This window comes from Leishmania mexicana, chromosome 29 (genome assembly GCF_000234665.1).
Source record: "Leishmania mexicana MHOM/GT/2001/U1103 complete genome, chromosome 29".
Classification (NCBI taxonomy): Eukaryota; Euglenozoa; class Kinetoplastea; order Trypanosomatida; family Trypanosomatidae; genus Leishmania; species Leishmania mexicana.
The window spans coordinates 636,196-655,699 of NC_018333.1; the positions used below are offsets into that span (position 1 = coordinate 636,196).

The following is a 19,504-nucleotide window of genomic DNA, read 5'->3' on the forward strand; positions in this document are numbered from 1 at the left end:
CGCCAGTGTGAGGCGCTGAAGGCATACGTCTTTTACGCTGTAGTGTAGCAGCGCACAGAGAGACCCCGCCGCAGTGAGCATCACCGGGCCGCAACTACTTCGCTTCAGCTACACGCTTCCCACCAACCGCATGCGTGTGCTGCACAGATGGCCCAGTGACGCAGTTACTGTCGATTCTTCTGACGATCTGCTCTTGAATCTCTCTTTCTCCGTCTTTCGTCACGCCACTTCCTCCCTTTACAACTACAATTACTACTCGCTTGCCTCGTGGCGTCTCCTCTGACCACCGTCGGACTCGTCTCGTGTCTCCGCGTCAGGCAAACAACAAAGAAGAGAAACACCGACCCCCTTCCCCCCTTCCCCCTTCCCCCCGAACAACACACACACACAAAAAAAGAAGAGGTGTCGAAGAACAAGGCAAAGTTCGACGCTGCCCCCTCCCCCTCTCCCCCGCCCCTATCTCTAAAGCTCGGTCGTGTCGAGTGGGGCTTTGTGTGCTTTTTTTTGCTCCCCCTTTTTTTTACTTGGGGCAGGTAACACATCGCTCGGGCTTGCAATCAGCTGGGGTATATCATTGCCGCTCTAGCTGGCTGTGTGTGTACACAGGTGAGCCGGGCGTCGCAGACAGTAGGGGGAAGGCAGAGCGGCGGTGGGTATGCCCCAGTGAGACGCTCACTTCGCCCTCCTCCCACACCCTTCGTCTCTGCTGCATTTGCTTTTTTTTCTCTCTCTCTCCCCCTCTCTGACTTCCTACAGTTTGCTTTAGTGCACACCTTTACACTCGCGCTCCCTCCCCCCTCCCGCTCCTGCTGCACCCACACAAGGTAGGCCCTTTTCCTCTCTGTCGTGCGTGCCGGTGTATCTCAACAGGGCCTTGCTTTCTGTTGGGCTGTCTGCTGCCTGTTCATCCCTTTCTCTCCCGTGCTCGCCCCCCTCTTTTTTCCCTTTCCTTCTTTGCTTTACTGCTGTTGGTGCTGCTGCAGGTACAGGGGTGTGGTGGTGCATCTTGGCTCGTTCTCCGCTTTTTTGTTTTCCTCTTCTGCATGTCGTGAGAGGGAGCGCGTGGCCACACAAGCCTACCCATACAAATTCGGACCTTTTGTTTTGTTGTACAGCCGTGTCGCGTTTATGTTTGCAGTTTTATGTAATTCGTGTGTGTGTGTGTTTTCTGTTGGTGTGCGCGTGTGTGTTTGTCTCTCTCTCCCTCCCTCTCTCTCGCACGTTCTCTGTTTTTCTGAAAGCAGTGCCAAGGACTCTCTCTCCACCCCCCTGTTGTCCTCCCTCTCTCCCTCTGTGTGTGTGTGTTGCCCGCTGCCTTTGTTTTTTTCCGCATATTTTCTGTGGCGTGTGTGATCGGTGTCGCTGTCTTATGTACATATCACCCCCTGCAGAGATACGCCACTGATGCTTCTCCCCTCCTTTGTGTTTTGTGTTTGCGTCCTTCTCGTCCGTTGATTTGTATTTGGCGTCTCCGAGGGTTTGTCTGCTCCCTCCCCTCTCCTCCCCTTCCCACCCCCTTTTGTTCTGGAAGCGGGTGGCACATCTTACTTGTCTCTCTCTCTCCGGTTGCTCTCCTGTGCTCGCTTCGTATTGCCTCCCTCTCTTCCTCCTTGTCACCGTCGCCATTTGTTTTTGTTCCTTTGGACTGCACCACCACCCCTTCCCCCCTTCCCCCCTTCCCCCCTTCCCCCCTTCCCCCCTTCCTCCTCGCAACGCCTCAGTACCTTCCATCTGGTAGCTCTCTTTCTGTACTCCCCTCGCCTTCTTTTCGTTCTTCCCGTCACACCTCTGCCGCTGTCCGCGTTGGCTCCTTTCGGGACGTTTCATTCGGTTTCTCGGTTTATTTTTATGGTGTGCCGTGGTGTGTGGAGGGCGTTGTGGAGTGTGCACAGACTACGTTGCGTGGATTTTTTTTATTGTTGTTGTTGTGAGCGTTTTCTTTTTTTGTTGTTGCTGTTGCGTTTGCTCTGTTGCCGTTCATCTGTCCTGTGCGCCATCCATCATTCCTCCCTCTATCTCTCTGTCCGTCTGTTGTTTGGCTTCCCTGCTTCCTTTGCGGCGGCCTCTTTTTCTTTTTTTTTTCGGTTGGCTATCACCCACCACACCTTCTTCTTGCTTGTATGGGTTGTCTCCTACTCGTACTTGGTCTCCTGCCACTCCCTATTACTCTGTGCGGTAGCAGGCGCTGATGCTTGCTGGTGCTGCTGCGGTAGATTATCTCTGCTTGATAGAACGAACTCTCTCTCCATCTCTTACCTTTCCTGCCTGAGCGTCTGTCTGTCTGTGTGTGTGTGCGTGCTTACAGTTCATTCTTCTTCTGCTGCTGCTGCTGCTGCGCTCTCATCGACGCTTTCGGCTTGGGCAGGCATTGTGTGCTGGCACTCTCGATTCGATAGCGGATACGCTCGTTTTCTCGTGTGAAACATCTCTTTTCTTTTTTTTTTTCGTTTCTTTTTTATAGCTCCTCCGCGGTAGCGCTGGCGAAGTTTTCCAGTGCGCGGCCTGACAACGGCAAAGTACACTGTCATCGCCCCTCCTTCCCCCCTTCTCTGACGAATTTTCCCTTCACCTCCCCGCTGATCTTCACTTCAGCGTCTTTTTCTTGTACCTTCTTCGATGATTTTGAGCTCGCACATCACCGGCTCTCCCTTTTCGGCTTGCTCGTTTGCTGGCGCGTGTGCGTACCGTCACCGCTGTCTACTTCTCCCTCTCTCTGGTTGGTGTGACACATCTTCTCAGCCCTTCTCTCCAACATCAGATTTTATTTTGTGCCTGTGCCCACTGAGCGCATTTTGTGTGTGTGTGTGTCTCTCTCCATACTTTTCCTTTTTTTCTCCTGCTGCTGCTCCCGCTCCGCCTCTGCGTGCCGGCGTCTCACTCGTCTGATCGCCACCGCTTTCTTTTCTTTAATTTTTCCCCCTGTCGTCTCGGTACATTTCGATTTGTTGCGGGTTGTTGTGGCCACCATCAGCGTTACGGACAGATCGAGGTTTTGGCACGGCGCGAGGCACGCCAGCCACATTTTAGTGTGGCTACGCGCTTTCTCAGCACTCTTGAAAGAGACGCTGTCTGCGTAGAGCGGGATGAACGACGCCCCAGCTGCACCCGCCGCGGCGGAAGCCGCTACTACCTCCCGCACCGAGAACCCCGTTGCCGCCTCCCCGTCGACCCCGCCTCCGACAAGCTGCATCGGATCTGTATGGCTTGGCGTCTACGACCGTGTGAGTCACACGCGCTTTCGCATCCACATTGAGGATCCAGTTTTTCTGTGCATCCTGAGCAACGCGGTCGTCCCGGCTTCTGAGTCGGACGGCTCGCTGCCCTTCGAGATGCAGGAATTTGTGGAGTATCTGGACGCGTACGAGCGAAAGCGACTGCGGCAAGCTTACGCAGCGCGGCGCGGGACGAACACGAACGGCGGCGCCGTTGGTAGCGGAAGATATGGCGTGCATGGCGACCCCGCCGCCGCCGCTGCAGCGGCAGGATCGTGTGGCGCGGGAGGTGTAGTATCAGGCTCCGGCGCCATCCACAGCGGGGCTTCCGGTGTTCCCTCCGTGTGCGGCCTCAACAGTTGCGCACCAGCCGGCGGTCCGGTGCCACGTAAGCTCGAGGAGACGCTGCGGGACACTCTGAGTGAGAACTCTGACTTCTTTTTCCGCGTGTCGAGTGTGGCGTATCACCTCGACCCAAACCCACAAGGCGCCTCAGCGTGCGCGCCCGCCTCGACAAGTGCGGGCTCTGGCGTGACGGGCAACGTTGGCATTGGCGCCCACTCTCCTAGGAAAGGCGAAGGTCTCGCGTCGGCTGCGGCGGGGGGCGTGGCGTCGCTCCTCACAAACACCATCGCCGCCGCCTCGGCGACAGGACCACCGCCACGGCGCAACTACTCAGTGCACAGCGGCTACAGTGACGCTTTCCACCTGTGTGGTCGTCTCTTCGCGGACGTGTACAGAGATCACTGCCGCGCGCTGGCGCAGAAGATCGCGTCTGGGTTCTCTGGCCTGCGCGTCGAGGACTGCGTGAAGTTCCGCAAGGCAGTGTGGTCCGGTTTTCATCTAAAGGCACTTGAGCCGTACCGTTCAGGTGCCCGCTCCGAGTCAAACCTTGAGCTGCGCTGGGTGAGCGAGAAGATCAAGGATGACCAGCACCTTTTTCCTTCACGCGGTGTAGCTCCACAGCAGCAGAGCTCGCATGTGTCTCGACTCGTCGACGCGACACTGTCTTACGTCGCCAACGCGCGCCTTCGCGTGAGGCCCAGTAGCAGCATTGGCGGCAGCGCCAACAGCAGCACCGGTGGAAACGGAGCCGCCGGTGCAGGTGGAGCTGGCGCTGCGGGCAAGGGGGGCGGCAGCGCCGCCGCCCGTGCAACCGTCAGCGGCGTCGCAGAGGAGAACGAGCTGAACACGTTCGGCCTCACGAAGCTGTTGCACAGCCCGAGCTGGCAGAAGGACGATGAGTCGTCCGACTCCTGTCCGAGCTGCGGGCGCGTCTTTATCAGCCTCTCGCGTCCCCTCGGCACCCGCGCACACCACTGCCGCAGCTGCGGCATTCGCCTGTGTGTTTTCTGCATCACAAAGCGGGCCCACTACTCCTTCGCGAAGCTTGCGAAACCCGGCAGCTCCGACGAGGCGGAGGAGCGCCTTGTCTGCGACACCTGCTACAAGGAATATGAAACCGTCAGCCAGCTGCACTACCTGGGGGCTCTCTTCGCGTTCGCCGGGCTGGGGTTCAGCGACTTGGTGCTCTGTCGCACCGTGAATGAGCAGTGGCGCGAGGCAGCGGAGCTGTGCATCAGCGAGTATCGATTGCTTCTGCACAACTGCGACGCTGACCTGCACTCTGTCAAGACACCGGTCGGCATTCTGCTCCAGAATAGCCTCTTTCTCCTTCTCGGTGACGGCCCGACGTCGTCCATCCCGGTTGTCCATCACCCGGAGGCAGCCTTGCTGCTGCTGAAGTTCATCGCGACGGAGAATCTGTGGGTGCCAGATGCGTCCTACTACTTCATTTGGCGCCTGAGCAGCTCAGTGCTGAATCGCGCAGACACGGTGCTGACGGGTCTGCCCAGTCTGTCCTCGTCCGCCGCTTCAGCGGCGGAGTCGAAGCATCACTCGTTTCAGTTGCCGGTGGTGCCCAATTTTAGTCACTGGCACCTCTTCTGCACCGCCTTTTGCTCTAAAATCGGCTCGAGCTACTTTTTTGTGAAGTGTGCGGAGCTACTTTGTGCCGCGCCGGCGAAGGTGTACGACGCCTACGTGGCCAGCGCTCTGGAGCGCATGACGCGCGTGTACCTGAGCACGACGCCGCTGTGGAAGCGCTTGGCAGAGGCGAATCAAGCCACCGCCGCTGCCTTCGCTGCACGGAGGTCGTCGCCGCCTACGACGGTGCCGCTTCCCCTGCCAATGCTGTCAGACGTGACGGAGGGGCAAGTGGTCACGGTGTGGCTGCTGGATATGCTGCACAAGGATGCGCTGGTGCCCGCGCAACGTCGCCGCTTTCAGCAGTTGCTCGAACATGTCATTCCGACCGTGGCGGGCTCGAGCCTTTCCCTGGTGTTCATCATGCTCCTGTCGCTGCAGTCCTACTCGTACTACGGCTACGACGAGGACTTGTTCGGCCTGTGGCGGACGCGCATTGTGGCGGAGGTGGGACGCAAGGACCCTGTGGCGCGCGACCGTGTCGTGGCGACACTCGACTTCTTTCACGAGCTCGACCGCTTCTGCGCGCAGTCGTCGGTCGTAAGCCAGACGTCGGTGGTGGGCTGGATCGTCGCCTACTGCAGACGCAGCACACCAAAGGCACCCGCATCCGCCACCGGCGCCCCGGGCGAGGCGACCCCGCCGTCGGCACGGCGAGGCTATCACCACTCCTACATTGATCTCCCACATCCGATACTGAACCCGTTCAAGCCGTATATTGTGCTCAAGTCGATTCGCCTCTCTGGCATCAAGGTGGCGCCGAACGCGGCAAGCAAGCCCACGTGGCTCGCATTCAGCACCTGGTCAACCGCCGAGCACCTTGAGCGCCACACGACGACGGCGGCCAAGAAGTTTGATGGGCCTACTCTGCCGAGAGGAGAGCCACACGCGGGGCGAAGCGGTGAGTGGCGCGAGAAAAGCACCGGGTCGGCACCAACGTATCCCTCTACCAAAACCTCTGCACCTGTCACGAGCCCGGCGTCCGCAGTGGACGGCGTCTCGCCGGCGTCGCTCGACGACCCTTTGCCGCAGGAATTCATGTTCCTCTACAAGCGCGAGAACGTGGAGCGTGATCAGCTCATGTGCATCTCGTCTCGTCTGCTGCAGATACTCCTGTCGAGTGAGATAGGGAACGCGGAGATGCTGGATTACAGTGTACTGCCGCTCTCCTGCGACTCGGGGCTTATTGAGAAGGCGGAGGGGCGCGAGCTGTCGAACCTGGACAATATGGACATCGCCAGCTACGTGCTGCACCGCGGCAAGCGGAGCTGCATCAACTTTCTCGCCTCCGCAAAGCTGTTTCTTCTTTTAAACTACATCTTCAGCATCGGCGACCGGCACAAGGGAAACGTGCTGATCGGCACGAACGGTGCGCTGCTGCACATAGATTTCCGCTTTATCTTTTCTGAGAAAACGTTTGTGGAGAAGCTGGCGCGGTCCACAGTGCGCATCGACGACGCCTTCTTGGCTGCCGTGGAGCAGTGTCAGCAGCGGCAATGCTCGTGCTTTGCCGGGCCCTCGCCAGCGACCACTTCATCATGCCCTCAAGGCTGCGCCTCGTCGCCTGGGTTCCCTGGCAGTGGCGACCGTGGTTCATCTGCGACCCCGACCAAGGCACCCGAGCCCTCGTCCGCCGAGATCCGCGAGGCTTTCTTTAGCTCCGCGGCGGAGTGGTTCGTGCATGTGCGTCCCTTCGCCGCCGTTTTCTACGAGCTCTGGCTCTACGCCGTGCACCGCCACACAGTCCCATACAACGACGCCGAGATGCTGAATATGCTGAACACGCTCTTTGACCGTCACGCGTCGCAAATATCGAGTGCGAGCAAGTTCAGCACGACCATGAAAGAATCCGTGAATGTGTGTCGCCTCAAGGATGTAACGCACTCGAGTGCTGAGGTGCTGCGCAGCTTCGCTGACCAGGTGTCGCGGAGAGTATCGGAGAGCAGCGTGGACGCCGTGAAGATGATGGGGAGTATGTGGAGTAATTGGTGGTCGCGCAGAGAATGACGGCGGTGGTGCGTATGTGTGTCTTCGGCGTGGGGAGCGCGTCTGCGCAGAACATAGGAGACATAAAAAGGCTCGGGGACATCAGATTTGATGCACCGAAGATGAGGGGACGTGGAGGGGTGGACACTATACCGCCGCACCCCTGCTCTTCACCTGACGTATCTCGGCTGCGTTGCCTTCCCGTGCGCCCGCCTGCAGCGCCGTTTTCATCGTTCCTTTCTCTCGTGGTTGGCTCCCTGCGACGTCCACACAGGCTTGCCGGTGGGGCCTGCAGGGGCGAGCGTGACAGCCACAACGCCCAACATCGGGATTTTCGTTTCGTTCTCTGTTTTTTTTTTCTGGAAGGGTGAGGGTTTTTATGGTGACGGCACACAAACACACCCCACCTTCGTTGTTTTCCTTCTATGAAAGACCCCCCCCCTCACACCACCCACACACACATCATTGCTGCTTCTTCTCTCCTATCTTTGTTCTTCTTTGTGTTCTCTGGGCCTCTCTCTCTTGTACACCACACGCAGACGCTCTGTGGTGTTCACCTCAGACGAGTGCTGCCGACCATGCCCCCTTTGCTTGTGGTCGTGGACATCTGGTGGACGATATATATCTCGCTCCATACGTTTTGCCGGCTTCATCTCCCTATCAATGTGCACTTGACTGTTCATGCGAAGGAGCGAAACGAAGAAGGGGGACTGAAAGACACGCACACACGCACACATCGAAAGGGGGACGGAGGCATGCGAAAGAAATGCGCACGCGCGACTGTGAAGGTCCCGTCATGGACTGCGTGTGCCCCGTAGAACAGCGCCACATAGCTGTTCCGCCTCGTGGTTCTACAGTCTAGGACTTCCGGGAAGAGGGACCAGAAGCTGGGGCAGCTACGCCTCCGCCTCCCTGCGTGCGTGGAGAGGAGTGTGGAGGCTGTTCGAGCGTCGCTGATGTACATGACTACAGGCGTGATGGGTCTCATGTCCACCTTCATGCGTTTTATCCCCACCATTCTCCTGCCGTGATCGTCTTCCGTGTCTCTCGACTCCACTCCGGTGCGCCGGTCCGCGCTCTGCCTTCAGTGGCGCTGCCGCTCTTCGCTTCATTTTCCCTGTTTGTCTTCGTCATCTGTTCCGCGAGGGAGTCTGCGGCAACCATAGAAAGCAACACGCACACACCTATACACACCTATACACCTATACACCCACATAGAGGAAGCGCACCGTCCACGAGCCTACCGTGGAGGTCATCCTACTGGCGCTCTTGACATATCTGCACCACGTTCATAGACATAACCTTCACGCGTACAAACCGGCCGGCTCGCAGTCTTGATCAGCTCGCCTGTCGCAACAGCGCGTCGACGTTCTGCACGCACCCATAAACACACGTAGAAGGTTACCGAGAAAGGCAACCCGAGCGCGTCACGAGTGTTGCCGTTGGCCCTTCCGCACCACAGGGGCTCTCCGACGTCGCCAAGCTCATCGCTGCACTGCCACGCTTACTCCCTACTTCCCCCGCCCCCTGCTCCGGTATCCATGACGTCTCTGGCTGGTACCATCACCGTCACGGTGCCGAGCTTTGTAACGGTGACGTTGACACCGGCACCGGACATCAACGTGAGGGGCGCCTCCACAATACCAGGATCACCTTCCGCAGAGGTGAGGTCCAAGACGCTGCGTGTGCCGATCACCGCTTTGATGACGGTGCGTGAGCTGGCCAAGGGTGCCATGATGCGCTACATACTCTCCCTGCGTCGTACTGCGAAGGAGACGGATGGTGTCGTGCGCCAACTCTGCCGCACCGGGATTGCCGTCACGGATGTGTACCTCTTGGTCTCCAGCGACGCCGCGCGGTCGACCACGCTCGAGGAGGACGAGACAGGCAACGGTGGCAGAACCGGCGAGCCGCCCGTTCACATGATCGAGCTTCTCTCCGATGACTGCGTGGTGCAGGTGGTGCAGGTGATGAGGGAAACAGTGTACATGCGCTTCCGTGCGGCAGACGGTGCTTTGGCGAAGAAGAGGGCATCCTCGTCGGTGCGGGCGGCTGCGGCCATAGAAGCGCAGCGCATAGAGGAGGACAGGATCAGAGAGGTGGATGCACTGACAGCAGCGAAAGTCGAGGAAACGTCCAACTCAATCAGCATCGCTGCACCACCTGCTGTTGTTTCCGTCGGTGACGCTGCCTGTGACGGTCCAGCCCTGCCTAGTAGAGGCAGGACTATCAAGAACGCAGCGGCTTCCGGCTGTGTCTCGGACGCGGTCTCAGACACTGCCCAAGGGAGCAGCAGCACGCCGGTCGCTGCCAGACAGTGCGGCGAGAAGACGGCGCACAATGTCGACAGCACCGGAGCGGACAGCAGCTCGGAAGAGGAGGAAAAAGAAACGTGGCAGGACATTGCGCGGTCGATTGCGACGCTGCGCGAGCGCGAGGCGCAACGCATTCGATGGGGCCCAGATGCGCACAAGCACTTCGCCGCCAACTACGTGTCGAGCCCAGAGAAGATTATGGTTGGCCGGTTTAAGTGCGTCCGACGCCCACCACCGGTGGTGTGGCTGCATCCCACGCAAAACTCGTCCTCGGCATCGTCGAAGGGCTCCGTCTCTGAAGTGCCGTCGCCGAGATCTTCGGGGGATAGCGGAGGCACCACGGAGACCGGCGGCGGCCGTCTGCCACCGCGACCAGTGATCGCTCAAGAGGGCAGCCACGAAGAACATTTCCGGTATCAGCGGCACGAGCACCGGCAATCGCCACAGAATCCGATCAAACATCACCGCTGCGACCCTTACTGCTATCCGAGCTGCGAGAGCAGCAGCACCAAGCGCACGCACGAGGTGTTGACCTCTTCCGCCGCGACGGAGTCCCAGGGTCTCCAGGCGACAGCTGCCCCATCAGCTCACGCCGTCGAGGAGATCCATGTAGCGACCGAAGGGACGACAGCGGAGCCGCAGCCAGTATCCCCCAGTAGGGAGCGGCAGGATACCCTTCTCTGCTCCGCAGCGACCCCGGTGGACGCTGCCGCTCGCTTCGGCACGTCGCCTTGGGCTTCCAGCACCGTTGCAAAGCAGGTTGTAGCGGTTGTGGCTCGCCAGCTCAGTTTTGACGAGGGCGGTGACACCGCACCGAAGCACAGCCCGGCAGTGGGCGATTACTCGGCAGCCACCCCCCCACTACGCGGTGAGGGGCGCGTGGTTCAGGGCTAGACGCAATGATGGGTGAACGGAGGGCGTTTGTGCTGCACCGAAGCGCTTCGCCGGCTTTTGTTTTCCTTGTGCTCTTCGTCCTTGTTGTGTCTCGACTTGCTCAGGCCTGGCACAGGTCTGGCGGCTCACATCAAGCGATTGCCGTCTCAGCTCCCTTCGTTTTCTTCCCCCCTTCCCCTTTCCTGCGCAGACCTTGTCTAGGTTGACCTGCGCACCTTGTGTGCAAGTCCATGCACATACGGTATCCACGCGTGTACCGGTGTGCTGTTTTTTCTTTTTCTCCGTTTTATCTGTAGAGGACGTCGTCCCGCTTCGCTGCCGACCTCGATGGCCCTGCCAGTGCGATCGACTCGTCGATGTATGCGTTACGCTTTTCATGGAGTCTGGAGTGGTGTGCTCGCACAGGACGACCCCCCAACCGACTGACCGACCGACTGCGCGACATCTTGGTCTTCGTTGCGCGTCGTGTGGCGGTGCTGGCGCACGGATGAGCGAAATGCACCACGAAGGAAAAACGAAACAAAAAAGAACACAAAGCGAAAGCTGCGCTGCTGACAGCCCATTCGTCCTCGTGTCGAGCGATGGAGGAGAGCAGATCAGGTCGTCATGGCTGTGCGCACGTCGCGCCCGTCTTTCTTTTTTCTCTCTCCTTCTCTGTGTGCGCCTTTGCCTTCTCCAGCCGGAGGAGCTGCGTACAGGTGTCTTCCGTGAAGATGGGGGTGGGGGGGGGGACGGGGCGTGCATGCGCGACTGCGGGCACCGCCGACTGCTTTGCGGGGGCTGAGGAAGAATGTGCAATATCCGCCACACTTCGAGAAGGAGCAGGTGCGCGATGCGCCTATCTGCAACGCGGTACACGCCACTCCACATGTGGATGGGGACTGACCACGTCATCGATCGGCGCATTGGTTTCTTCCAGCGAACCCTCTCGCCTCCAATTCCCCATCTTCTACCCTTTATAAGGCCCCTCCCCCCCACACACGCACGCACGCACACCGATACAGTACGCGCACAGGGAAGTGTGGTAACGTAGATCATAGAAAGGCAGTCATTGAGGGTCGAGCCACTGACCGGCGTGTGCGTGTGTGCCTGGGTATGAGGGCAACACCAACTTAAGAGAGCGCACACAAAGGCACACACGCACACACACACACGTATCCATAGATACGCAAGCATTGCAGCAGCTCGCGGGACCATTGTGGCCACCACCATTCTCAGTCGTCAGCAGGCTTTCCACGCAAAGCGCTACGGCATGCCGCACTCGCACGCGAGCAGTCAGCGAAAACAATATCGAAGCACAGCGTTTTTTGCGGTTCCACTGCTTGCTTATCAGACGCGCCGTCATTGAACGCCGGCCCCATGACTGTTTCGCGCCAGTGCGTCCGCATTTCGCTCTTTCAGTGCGCGCCGCTCTCCGATACCAGCGCCTACCAAGCGCATCGCGCATCTCAAGCAGACGGGAGGTCCGCGGCCAGGCAGCCTCTGTTTCGCAGCCGTTCGGCCGACTACCGCGGGGATGTTCTGATCCCCTTGGCGTCCATCGCATCGTCGTCTCTCCAGTCGGTGGATCAGAAAACGGCAACCGTGAAGCTCCACGAGCTTCGCGACGGGCTTGAGGGCCGTTTATCGATCTACTGTGTACTGCATGTGCCGGCTTCTCACACAAGGTCGTTTGTAGAGGAGCACCGGCTCAGTCCGTCGTCTGTGTCACTGACGCCGCCTACTGCCGGGTCGAGCGCGCCAGAGGACGTGCAGCTAATCTTGTCCGCCGATGAGGAGCAGAGCAGAAGCAGATGTGATGGGGCGCCGGTGTGCTTCGCCGGCAAGGCGCAGCTCCGCTGCTGCGCTAGCTGCTCTTCCTCGGTGGTCGCAGAGGCGGCGGCAATCTCGAGCAAAGGCCCGACTGTCCTAGGCACCTCATGTGCGCTGCCTGAAGCCGCGTCTAACGTCAACCCTAACGCACCATGGATTTGCATCCACCAACTGCAGCGCATGGCGGCTCGTGGCAGCGACGCGACTTCGCAGACGCCGTCGTCATCATTGCTGCAGGCATCCTTCGCACCTCCACCGAGTCCTCCAGCCATGCGGTCCGCAGACGAGTGGATGCTGCAGCAGCATGATTCCACTGATGTGTTTCTCACCGCGTCCGAGGCCGAATCTGTGGGCGCCGTGGATGCAGAGGATGATGGCGCAGAAGGCGAGGTGGAGGGCGGGGCGTGCTACGCGGCCTTTTTCAGTCTAGCGATGCTCCCTGCAGATGAGCGGGCAAAACGCCTCATGCTAAGTCTCGCACGATCTTCGGCGCCCGCCGCAGGAGCGACGGCGTCCAAGTCTGCTACTGTCTTCACCGTGCGCGCACACCACCACACTCTTCGCATGGGTCTGCCGCAGCCGACGTCGCTCGACAAGGCTGATGCATCCAAGACGCTGCTGAGCCCACCAACCATGCGCGAGGCCATCATAGACCGCTTGCGCTTGCAGCGCCGCGTTCACGTTGAGCGCCTCCTTGATCCAAAGTCGGGGGCGGCAGTGCTGCCGTGCGAGAGTGCACCGATGCTTCTCGCTGCACAGGTTGTGGCGCTGGAGGCTGAATGCAGAGCTCCGCTGGTCGCGCAAAGGAAGCAGGAGGAGCAGCTTACGCAGCGACTGGCTCCCCGATCGCCGTTGGAAGCGCAGCAACAGTCCTCTTCTGCACCCACCAATGCCAGAGCTGGTGGTTCAAGCACAGAGACTGCATCCGACCTCTTGGACCACCTGGTCAGCCCTCGCGCGCACCATCACGGTGATCAGTACTACTACGATGGTGCCGATGCCTGCGACTGGGCGGAACGGCGCACGCTTATCTCACCAAGCGAGCTTCCGAGTGAGTCAGAGCTACGACTGAGCTTCACAGCGAGTCGAGGCTCCAGTCAAGTGCCGCGGTACTCCTCGACACGGCCTTCAACTGCTTCGTCTGGTGCAGCATCATCTGTGGTGTTGGTGGCGACAGAGAGCAGCAGTTCTCACCGCGTGCCACTCCCGCAGGATGATGACCTATGGGCTGTGCAGACAGGGCCACCTGACGGTGTAGGGGTCACCGGCAGCTCAGCAGAAACGGAGGTTCCCATGAGGAGGGAAAATGGTACGGATGGCCACGAGCACTACCACAACCGAAGCAGGAGGGTTTCCCGTGACCAGGGAGGCTCCACAGCCTTCTCCTTCATGAGCGGAGAGGAGGCGACGGCGCCGCTGTCGCCCGTGGAGGGAAAACCGGAGGGGCTGCGCGACTCCTTGTGCGATATGAACGACGTATTCATCTACGAGGACGAGGAGACGGTCGTGGACGTCGACGCTGTAGGCACCGGGGGCACAGGTGATGGGAGCAGCGGCGACCAGCGGCAGGAGCGGCGCAGCTCCCTGGTGTGGAGCACACCCGTCGCCCGCGGTTCCGGCGCGGGTAGGATGCTCAGCGACACAGGTTTCAGTGCAACACCTTTGATATACCGGACGAGCACACGGCTCTCTCTCTCACCTCCCACATCGCCGGTAGCCGTGCTGGGCAAATCAGCGGCGACCGCGATCAACGAGCAACCCACGCAGCGGATGATCTTCGCGACCTCGCCTTCCTCCACTGCATCGCTTTTCCAGTCACGTCACAGCAGCACGTCTGTCGCGGACGAGGAGGTCACTGTAATTGGCAACGGTGATGACGGTGACGTGACGAGCGCGGGCGAGGTGCGCGAGAGCGATGTGGTAGGGCAAGGTACGGGCGACACCGCACATAAATTCCTCATGTCTGTGCCGAGGGCCTCCGCTGCACCTGCAGCTTCTGCCTCCTCGGCGATGTCAACCACAGACAGCAGCCTTGCCGCCGCCCCACACAGCAGTAACATGAGCAGTAGCGGTTCTGCAAGAAGCGATCGTCCATCGACGCCGTCTTGCGAGGCGACACCGTCTGTGCGGCGCAAGGTTGCGGCGGCCTCAAGCAGAGAAATGCTAGCGGCACCACTGTCTCTCGTAGACAGCACTTCGTCATCTGCGTTGCCGTCACCTTGCCCGCATAAGCCGAGGCATGCAGCTGCACCAGCGCATTCGGACGAGCAGACGACGCTCATGGCGCCCTGCTCCCCTCCGCCGCCGTCGAGAAGCTGCACCTCCAAGCATGAGCTTCGCAGCCACCTTCACAGCCTGAACCCTCTTGCCACCCAGAGCAGCAGTGAGCGTGTAAGTCAAGGAGCGCCGCTGGTGGCCGCCCAGCGATCCATCGATGGATGGGATGTCAAAAATGGCGAGAACGCGGTGTGCCATGGTCCTGATGGCTGCAGTTCTAGCGAACGAAAGCGTGCGCGCGGGCGGGAGACGATCGTACTGGATTCCACCGATGCCCGTCCGATGGCGGTGCCAAGGATGGATGGGGCACATGCCGCGACGGTGTTTTCTTCCATGACCTCTGCAGGCGGCAGCGACGACGCCCACTCCACCAACAGCTCCGTCTCGACGCCCTCGACCACCGTCGCCACGAGACCTGTGCGCATGCGCTCTCCGATCATCTTATCACCAGAGGAACTACGCCGCATGGCGCTCGACATGGCCATCTCCGTCGCAACCCAGACAAGATCTTCTTCCATGAGGCACCCCTTGGAACGCACTGTAGAGCTCGAGCTTGACGACGCCTCCGAGGCCTCTAACGACATGCCCGGTCATTACGGCTATGGCAGCTACGTTGCGTCGTATACGCTGCCGTGCAGCGACGGCTGGGATGACCTCGAGTGCGACGATGGATGGAGCCACGGCTCCCAGCACTCCTCCAGCCGTCGCTCTCACAAGGCGAGGCCGACACAGTACTGTCAAAGCATGGTGTTGCAGTCCGCATCGCAGTCGTCTCGTCGGCAGGGCGCTGCTCCGCCCGTCGTTGCGACGACCTCAGAAGAAGCGGCGGCCTCGATGGATGCTGCACACCACCTGAACTGCACAAAGCCCCGTCGCTCTTTGTCGTTCCCCGCATCAGGCCTGGAAACGTGGATCCGCTTCACCGACGATGACAGCGGTGGTTCGGAGAGTGACGCAGATCACCACATGCTCGTGACGCAGCAAGTGATCCCTGTGTACTCCACACGCAGTAACTCCTCTGCGGAGAGTGACGGTGGCGGCAGCGCAAGTGACGGAGACGACAGTGAGCGCGACACCGATCACACCTAGGTGCGGGCTTTGCGGCCTCCGCGGTTGCAGGTGGTTAGGAGGCGTGGCGAGAAAACGAAACGCTGGCGCGTCATTCTGCTGCTTTCCCTCTTCACTGGCCCCGATGACGGGACACACACCTCGGCGCACCGTATCCTCAGGGTCCAGTGCACACCCACTCTGTGTGTGTGGGGGGGGAGGAGCCAGGCAAGCCCCCCTATCCCTGCCAATGCCGAGCCGCTTCTGGTGGTGACATGGCCAAGTACCTATGGCGTAGGGAGGTAAGGGCGATGCGTCGCTGCTGATGCTGGAGGCCATGTCCTGGATGACGTTGCGTTGGAGCGGCCTGCGATAGTGGACACGTCTGCACCACCCAGGTGATGGGCAGAGTGTCACCGTGACTTGAGCGTACCTCACTCCGCCCTCCCACTGGCCTACAGGTGTGGGGAGCCTGCGCCACGTGGAGGGGGATGCGCCAGGGGTGGCGGCCGGCATGATGTGAGCGGCTGTGAGGCGACCTGTGGGGTGAGAGACGGTTAGAGCTCGATGTGGGGGCCGTATGCAGACGACTAACTCGGCGCATAGCTCTAGCGCATGCGTGTAAGGCTGCTCCACACGGTGCGACGGACCTGTGACAGGACCGGGGGATCGAGTGGTGGTTGAGTCCTGCTGGAGAGCTGAATGGACATGATGGGTGGAAAAAACAAGTTTGCTCTGCTTTCGCGTTGAGAAGCGGATGGCCGTTGCTCCAGCCAGTGCTGACAGGTCGAAGCGATGGAAGAACGGGCATCGTGTGATCCACTGATGCGGTGCGCCTGCTCCTGTGTGTGCGGCTGAGGCTAGTAGCGAGGACACCTGAGTCTAACCACCTCCCTATAGTAGGCACGCATGTGACCTGCTGGGCTCATCTATGGCACCGGTGCAATGTGGCACGCTCTTCCGCCGCAGGAGAACAGGGCGAGTGGGGGGGGTGCGCCGCTGCATTCGTTGGGGCATCGTCAACTCTCTCCGCCCACTGTCTCCATTTCTGTCTGTCTCTCTTCGTGGCTGTATGCGTCTTCCCTTCACAGCTACGATTTGGCTCTTCCATCACCTGTCTTGCCTCCCTTGTACGCTCTGGTGGCATCCTTGCACCAACGAGCTGTTCCATCTCTGAACAAGCACAGGGCGATCGACACACACATGTGTAGAGGGAGACCGTGTAGGTAGAGCAGCTAGTGGTGGGGGGTAACTGGGTAGAATGAAAAAGTACATTGGCCGACAGCTGCGGCCATCGCAGCTCGCCGCGGAGCTGCTGCCGCCTGACCAAATGTGGTGCACGGTGTGTCACCAAGCCGTCGAGCGACGGCGCTTCCGTGAGCACGCCGCTATGCTGGGCCACCGACTTGGCCGGAAGAAGATGAACAAGCTGAAGTACGTGTCGCTCAGCATGTGGGAGCGGCACCGCGGTGCCTCCCTAGACAATGAAAGTGCGCATGAGGGCAGCATCGAACACGAGTTTGCGCGCTATCAAGCCGATCAGCGTCGCCGTGAGCAGATGTCGGTGGAGGCGGCGTGGGACCCATCGCGTCCACCGCCGCGCGGAGATTTGTTTTAGGGCTTTTTGGTGTGCCGGTACGTGGGCACCCGGAAGGCTACATCGGTCAGCAAGCGCGCGGCAAAGCAGTTTGCAGCCTTGGTCCGACCGTCAAGTGGCAACGTGTTTGAAGAGTTGCGCGGAACAAGGGCAAAGGACAGCACGCTATGTTTTTGTTCCTTTTCGGGGGCGGGCGCTCCTGCGCACCGCTGACTGGCGCACGCACCCGCTCGTGAGCTGCTTCTTGGCTGCGCTTGTGCCACACGATGAGGTGGAGGCGTGCATGTTTTTCTGGCTTCTTATCTTGGTAGCAGTTGAGGCTGCATCCAGTCGCTTGTCTTCTCATGTCCCGGCATTAGGCCTTATCCATGGCGTTTGCCTCTTGCTTCCTCTTTTCTCCTTCTTGGAAGGCGGTGATACCTGGCATCTCGGCTCGTACGGGAACCTTTCCTCCTCCGGTACTGCTGCTCGGTTTCGGAGCTGGGGCGCCCAATGCGTGACATGCTGTGTCTGGTCTTATCTACATCTCTCGGATTCTCGTGGTCACCCATTCGCCTGCCCGCTTCTCCTATCCCCTGCGCATCCTCAAACATCGCCACACTTGTGGGCCTCCGCGACCATTCACATGGCTCGCTAGAAGCGGAGTCTCCAGACGAATACCTCCGCAAACAGGTGCGCGCAAGTCGCTCACTGTAACGCTGAGCCTCTCGCATATCCTCTGTTTTCATTCTTTCAGGCACCAACACGCCACCACTGTCCGAACCGCAGCCATGCAGCAACCAAAAGGCATCAACATCCTCATCACCGGCACCCCCGGGACGGGGAAGACTTCGATGGCGGAGATGATCGCCGCGGAGCTGGACGGCTTCCAGCACGTGGAGGTGGGCAAGCTTGTGAAAGAGAACCACTTCTACACCGAGTACGACAAGGAGCTGGACACGCACATTATCGAGGAGAAGGACGAGGATCGACTTCTCGACTTTATGGAGCCCATCATGGTGAGTCAGGGCAACCACGTCGTCGATTATCACTCCAGCGAGCTGTTCCCCGAGCGCTGGTTCCACATGGTGGTCGTGCTCCACACGTCCACCGAGGTTCTGTTTGAGCGCCTGACCAAGCGGCAGTACAGCGAGGCGAAGCGAGCGGAGAACATGGAGGCTGAGATTCAGTGTATCTGCGAGGAGGAGGCGCGCGACGCCTACGAGGACGACATTGTGCTGGTTCGCGACAACGACACGTTGGAGCAGATGGCCGCCACGGTAGAGGAGATTCGAGAGCGGGTGGAGGTGCTAAAAGTCGAGCGCGGCCTCTGAGGTGAGACGCGAGAGGATCGTAGGTGCCTCGCGCGCCACCTTAGCAAACGGTTCTCTCAGTATCTCCGACGTTCCTCTCGTTTTTTTTAGTGTACTACTGCGCGTGCGTCTGTTCGCTGTCCACAAGAGCAGAGGCCCACAGGGCTCACTCGGCGGGTGGGGCTCCCCATGTCTCATTGGAGAGGCGGGTCTTTTGTTTTCTTCACGACTCACCCGCCCATGGAAAATGCGTGCACGCGCTGCGCACAGACTGCATGTGCGCTCGAACTGCTGTCGTGCATCTTTTTTTTCTTTTGACCCCTTGTGTGTGTGTATGTGTGCACCTCGGTAGAGGCGATGGACGCGCAGGATGGTGCGACATGTTCGGGCCGCGGACAAAGTTTGACGTGTAACGTGACGCTTAAACAAGATAAACGCTTCGATGACGGAACGCTAACGGAAAGAGGCACCAAACGACGTCGGTGCCACTTCTACTCTACACGGAGGAGGTAGACGGGGATGGGGCCACTGCAAAGGCTCTGCCATGTGTGCGTGATCAGAACGAAGACGGGGTGCTGCACCGACACCGACACAAATGTTGGGTTGTCCACCATGCGACCGTACGGTGAAGCGATCGCACAAGGTCACATCCAATTCTGCGTTTACTGTAGCAGCAGCGAAAATCGGTCGGCCAGCCTTTGTATATTTTTCTCGTCATCAAGAGACACACTTTTCCGGAGAGAGTTGTACTGCCATGCTCATCTACCAGTCGGCTCGCGTACAGTGATGCCACAGTATTCTCATGCCGTCAAGCACCCCTTTTCACTGCTCCCATCTTTCTTCTCTACCCTCCTCTCCTCTCCGTTGAGCGTATGCGTCCTGCGTGACGGCCTCGGTCGTGCGAGCACCGAGGAAGAAGGACAGAGAGATAGAGAGGCACCATCTTTATAACGGCGGGCTAAAGGCGCGCCCCCCTCCCCCCACACGCTACCAGGCACCTCTCTCGTTCTCTGTGCTTACCGCTGACAGAATTCAGGACAGCTCGCCTGCATCTGCTCCCTTCCTCAAAACTGCACCTTCTGTTTA

At 59.7% G+C, this 19,504-nt stretch overlaps 5 protein-coding genes across 5 annotated transcripts; all 5 read left to right on the forward strand.

Moving 5' to 3' along the window:
• Positions 1-3,083: 3,083 nt before the first annotated feature.
• Positions 3,084-7,205, forward strand: LMXM_29_1850 (putative phosphatidylinositol kinase; the record flags this gene model as incomplete). Its single annotated transcript, XM_003877279.1, has 1 exon — positions 3,084-7,205. The coding sequence occupies one exon, from the start codon at positions 3,084-3,086 to the stop codon at positions 7,203-7,205; it is 4,122 nt and encodes a 1,373-aa protein (XP_003877328.1).
• A 1,520-nt stretch (positions 7,206-8,725) lies between these two features.
• Positions 8,726-10,393, forward strand: LMXM_29_1860 (hypothetical protein, unknown function; the record flags this gene model as incomplete). Its single annotated transcript, XM_003877280.1, has 1 exon — positions 8,726-10,393. One exon carries the CDS (start codon positions 8,726-8,728, stop codon positions 10,391-10,393), a length of 1,668 nt encoding a protein of 555 aa, XP_003877329.1.
• A 1,359-nt stretch (positions 10,394-11,752) lies between these two features.
• On the forward strand, positions 11,753-15,571 carry LMXM_29_1870 (conserved hypothetical protein; the record flags this gene model as incomplete). The annotated part of the gene is made up of 1 exon (XM_003877281.1): positions 11,753-15,571. The coding sequence occupies one exon, from the start codon at positions 11,753-11,755 to the stop codon at positions 15,569-15,571; it is 3,819 nt and encodes a 1,272-aa protein (XP_003877330.1).
• A 1,219-nt stretch (positions 15,572-16,790) lies between these two features.
• Positions 16,791-17,147, forward strand: LMXM_29_1880 (conserved hypothetical protein; the record flags this gene model as incomplete). Its single annotated transcript, XM_003877282.1, has 1 exon — positions 16,791-17,147. One exon carries the CDS (start codon positions 16,791-16,793, stop codon positions 17,145-17,147), a length of 357 nt encoding a protein of 118 aa, XP_003877331.1.
• A 749-nt stretch (positions 17,148-17,896) lies between these two features.
• LMXM_29_1890 (conserved hypothetical protein) lies at positions 17,897-18,439 on the forward strand (the record flags this gene model as incomplete). Its single annotated transcript, XM_003877283.1, has 1 exon — positions 17,897-18,439. The coding sequence occupies one exon, from the start codon at positions 17,897-17,899 to the stop codon at positions 18,437-18,439; it is 543 nt and encodes a 180-aa protein (XP_003877332.1).
• Positions 18,440-19,504: the final 1,065 nt, after the last annotated feature.